The sequence below is a fragment of the Berghia stephanieae genome, chromosome 11 (genome assembly GCF_034508935.2).
Source record: "Berghia stephanieae isolate SIO BIC M18660-M18661 chromosome 11, UCSD_Bste_1.3, whole genome shotgun sequence".
NCBI classification, from domain to species: Eukaryota; Metazoa; Mollusca; class Gastropoda; order Nudibranchia; family Aeolidiidae; genus Berghia; species Berghia stephanieae.
This window is the reverse complement of record NC_088370.1, coordinates 2698141-2703140: the sequence shown is the minus strand read 5'-3', so window position 1 is coordinate 2703140 and position 5000 is coordinate 2698141. Positions and strand designations below refer to the sequence as shown.

The window sequence follows — 5000 nt, the reverse complement described above, 5'->3', positions numbered from 1 at the left end:
ATAATGATAGACAAATAAAAAGTATAATAAATAATAATCAGAATAAAAATGAATAAAACAGCTCAAAAATAAAACAAAACAAAATGAAAAACACAACAACCCCCCCCCTCCCCCCAAAAAAAAAAAAAAAAACAAAAAAAAAACCCCAACATAACAAAATACTCAACTCAGAATGTTTCAAGCTCAAAACACCTTTTCAGGTAAAAATAAAAAACAAATGAAATAATATAATATAATCGTTACTTATTCTTCACTTTTTTTTTCTTCTTCCAATCCAGCGTTACGAAGACCTGGCTACTGATCCAATCGCCGATTTCTGCAAATTGTACTGGCATTTCGAGCGGTCGCAAGGGGAAGGTTTGCCAGGAATTTTCCTTGCCATTTTCCTCTACTGCTTCACTTCCTTCTTTGCCGCATCGATTCTCTACATGTACTTCTTGAGGTGAGATGGTTTTGAGATTTTGACGGACAGATAAAAAAACAAACAAAACAATAATTGAGCTTTATATAGCGCAATATCCACTAAATGTGCTCAAAGCGCTTTACAAGAGGTCCCTGGTCAACAGCAACAATCAACATGTAGGACGGGACATGACGCCTGTTAGGCGATATTACAAATTTTTGGGACAAAGACAACGCTGTTAACCACCAGGTACTCATTTTACACCTGAATATAGTGGGACAATGTGAGTAAAGAGCCTTTTTCAAGGACTCAACTATGCGCCGAGCACGAGGCTCGAACCCAGGACTTTCCGATCCGAAAGCGAGTGTCATACTACTAGACCACATAGCCGCACATCTATTAGGGGAGTGTAGTCGCTCTCATTGATTCTGTGTTTGTCTTTGATTTTAAGGGTTTTACGGTGCTTGCGACACATTAAATTTATTATTAAGTGTACAGTGGATGTTTCAAAACAAATGTCTAAAAATAATTTTTCAACATTTTTTGGCCTACAAAAATAAAACCAGTGGATCTATTAAAGAAATCTGACTGCACTGGCATTGAAAGCCAAATAAAAAGAAGTTGGCGTAGGCTGGGTCATGTGGCCAGAATGGAAAAAGGGGTTACTTCCCAAGACAACCCTGTACTGGACAGTAGATGGGAAGAGAAAGTGGGGGAGACCTAAAGAAACCCGGCGAAGGACCATGGAGAAAGAATTAAGGGAAGCAGGCCTGTCCTGGAATACAGCCACCGCAAAAGCAGCCAAACCGAATTTTTTTTTTTTAAAATGGAAGTATCTGGTGTATCCCCGTGTGCCTCAAGGCCCAAAAAAGCTTAAAAAAAAAACATGAGCTTTTATATAGCGCAATATCCACTAAACGTGCTCAAAGCGCTTTACATGTGGTCCCAAGCCAACAGCAATAAATAACATTTATGTCGAGACATGACGCCTGTTAGGCGATATTACAAATTTTTGGGACAGAGACAACGCTGTTAACGGCCAGGTACTCATTTTACACCTGAGTACGGTGAGAGAATGTGAGTAAAGAGCCTTCTCCAAGGACTCAATTATGCGCCAAGCGAGGCTCGAACCCAGGACCTTCCGATCCGAGAGCGAGTGTCATACCACTAGACTAGATTAAGTGAATAAGTCCAGTGGACGTGCATGTGTGTATGTTTTGAGTGTCTGCGTATGTGTACATGATTGTGAGCCATGTGTAATTCTAAGCGCCGACGATCAGTTTATCAATTTGGAAGTGGGTAAAATATAAATGATGACCGATTATTGGTTATTCAGGTCACTTCCGCAGCCGTAAATAGGAAGAAAATGGGATGGTAAAACGCTGTTAACGGCCAGGTACTCATTTTACACCTGAGTACGGTGAGAGAATGTGAGTCGAGAGCCTTTTCCAAGGACTCAACTATGTACTGAGTGAGGCTCGAACCCAGGACCTTCTGATTCGAAAGCGAGTATCTTACCATATAGCCACACATTTGTACTAATTATAAAGGGACTGAATTTGGTAACAAATGGGTTCACTCAATACAATTCGAAATTAAAAAAAAATGATTATGATAATAATAACAATTAAAACTGACATGTAATGTGACACTTGCTTTCGGGTCGGAAAGCCCTGGGTTCGAGCCTTGCTCAGCGCATCGCTGAGTCCCTGGAAAAGAATCTTTACTCACATTCTCTCAATGTACTCGGGTGTAAAATGAGTCCCTGGCCGTTAAAAAGCGTTGTCTCTGTCTGAAAAAAATTGTAATATTGCCAAACAGTACACGCATCATGTCTCATTCTACATGTTAAGTGTTGCTGTTGGCTAGGGACCCTTTGTTAAGCGCTTTGAGCACATTTAGTGGATATCCTGCACATTCAGTGGATATCGTGCACATTAAGTGGATATCATGCTATATAAAAGCTCAAGTTATATAGCTGGATGGCTCTGGATAAAAAAATAACTCTTGAAAGCTCTCTGGAGGTTAGCATATTATGAGGGCTTTACTTCATAAACATTTATTTTTATACCCAAAATGGGCGACAACTACAAATTACAAATGCAATAAAACTACCATCAACTGGGGCTACTTAGGCCACCCGGGGTAACTTAGGCCACTTACTGAAAACAAGATTGCTTATTTTAAAAGATAAATTACATGTAGCTTTTATCTTTTAAATAATTAGAACCCAATAGATCTAATAATCACTCATGAATTTATCTTTTTAAAAAGCAACCTTTTTTACTCTACTAAGTGGCCTAAGTAACCCTGGTTGACGGTACCAACAATATAGGTAGGTTGACAAATGTAGGCGAATTATCATCTTTATAGAATATGGCCAGTAAGGGGACATAACTCATGCCAAACTAAACTCAACGAATATATTACACGATTGTCTCCCTTTGACCATCCATACATGATTTCTAAAAGTCGATTATATTAAAAACAACAACAAAAACAACTAATTCTACTCAAAATGGCAATCTCTTTCAGACTGCACAATAACGGACGTATGCTTGACGTGTACTGGCGTCTGCGAGGGGAGGAGGACCAATTCTTTAGGCCATATGACTTGGAGTTGTCCAATCAGGAGCTGGCGTTCATCTGTCGCAAGGCCGAGCAGTGGCGTGGAGAGGAGGGCTCCAGGAGGAAAGTGGCCGTCTTTGATTATGTCTGGGAGGAGGAAGAGGTAATGGGAACTTTGGTTATCGTTTTTTTTTGTAGGACTTTTGAAGTGTGTGTGTGTGTAAGAGGGTGTGTGTGTTTCTATTAGAGGGAGAGGGAGGGACGGGGAGAGAGAAGGGGAAAGGAATCAGAGAGGGAGGGAGGGAGACAGACAGACAATAGAGAGGGAGGGGAGAGAGAAAGAGAGAGAGGGAGGGAAGAGAGAGGGGGGAGAGAGAGAGAGAGAGAGAGAGAGAGAGAGAGAGAGAGAGAGAGAGAGAGAGGGAGAGAGAGAGGGAGAGGGAGAGAGAGAAGGGGTCTTTAACAGCATTGTCTCTGTCCGGAAAAAAATTGTAATATCGCCTAGCAGGGGTCATGTCTCATCCAACATGTTAAGTGTTGCTGTTGACTAGGGACTTCTTGTAAAGCACTTTGAGCACGTTAAGTTGATATTGCACTATATATAAAATCTCCAGTTTTTACAGGTTTTTTATTCACTAAATATAATACTTGTTCTCAATTCTCAAACCTAAACCAGCTTGACGAAGAGAATGTCTGGGACGAGACGAACCAGGAGAAAGAGAGTAAGAAGGAGAGGAAAGAGATAACGACACACGTATCCGTTCACACGCTGCATCTGGATGGACTGAGGGAGCTCTACAGGCATTTCCTGAGACTGCCAGACGGTGCCATTGTTGAGGTATTCTGTCTGTTTGTTTGTTTGTTTGAATTTTTCTAAATGTACATTTATTTCAATTTCTAGTTTTTAACAATATTATATTATATATGATTGCCTGGGTGGGGTTCCTGACCTCCCATAGTGGGCAGGGAGGTACCTACTGTGTTTTCTATCCCCCTTTATCTGTTTTCCAACTTGTTTTCTGTCTTTGTCTTGGTTTTGTCCTGGCCATGGCCAGAGTCCTGGCTGAGAGGGAAACAGTCAAATGTATAGTTAGAGTTTTGGGAGATGATATTTTTTTCCTTGTAAATCATCTCTCTGTTATGCACTGAACTGTTTAGTTAATATTATAATTATGTATGATTTTGTAAACATTTGACTGTATCCCTCTTAGTTAAGACCTGTGCTTGTGTCTGGATGAGACTTTTAGGTGATCTCAAACTAAGTACTTTGATAGTGTGCTCTTGGAATCTACATCTGTTTCCTATTTGTATCAATTCCCCTTTGTCTTACCTTTTCGTGGGTGCTCTAATTGTAATTCTAGAACTTTTTACCATCCCATTTTCTTCCTTTTTACTGGCGCTTATATGACCTTAATGAGTTGCAAGCGCCGTAAAACCCTTAAAAACAAACATAAAACATATATGATTGCACTTTTCAGTTTCTATATTCAACTTTCTCGAGTTCACCTGAATAGTAAGTCAAATATAAATTTGTTCAATTTTCAATCATGGTAAATTTGGGTTCGTGGATAGCTCATACGGTAGAGTCACACTCTCACCGGCCAGGTGGAGTTGTACCAATAAGGTCGCGGGTTCAAACCCCATCACCGCCGTGAAAATTTTTTATTTTCTATTGTCTTCTGGCACTTTTCTATTCACTTCATCTCTTGTAAATTTGAGAGTGCAAGGTTGTCAATTTTCTGTATATTTACGGAATTCAGTATGTTATAAACCCTCAGTATATTTTCCAATCATCTGCTACTAAACGGGGAAAAAGCAAGTATATGATATAATGTCTTTTTACTGGAGTTCAGGACTCAGAGAATGGACACAGTCAATGTGTTTTGCGGCTATGTGGTCTAGTAGTTGTATGACACTCGGTTTACAGATCGTAAGGTCCTGTGTTTGAGCGAGTCTTGCTCTGCGCATAGCTGAGTCCTTGGAAAAGGCTCTTTACTCACATTATCTCACCGTACTCAGGTGTAAAATG

At 40.1% G+C, this 5000-nt stretch overlaps 1 protein-coding gene across 2 annotated transcripts in view; it reads left to right on the top strand.

Annotated features, from left to right (window-relative positions):
- LOC144956266 (uncharacterized) overlaps positions 1-5000 on the top strand; it is a 42085-nt gene that overhangs the window by 32475 nt on the left and 4610 nt on the right. For both annotated transcript variants that reach the window (XM_078886727.1, XM_078886728.1), the window contains exons 17-19: positions 279-442; positions 2939-3134; positions 3648-3809. In XM_078886727.1, coding sequence (XP_078742853.1) covers positions 279-442; positions 2939-3134; positions 3648-3809 — 522 coding nt within the window. The remainder of the gene's footprint in view (positions 1-278; positions 443-2938; positions 3135-3647; positions 3810-5000) is intronic.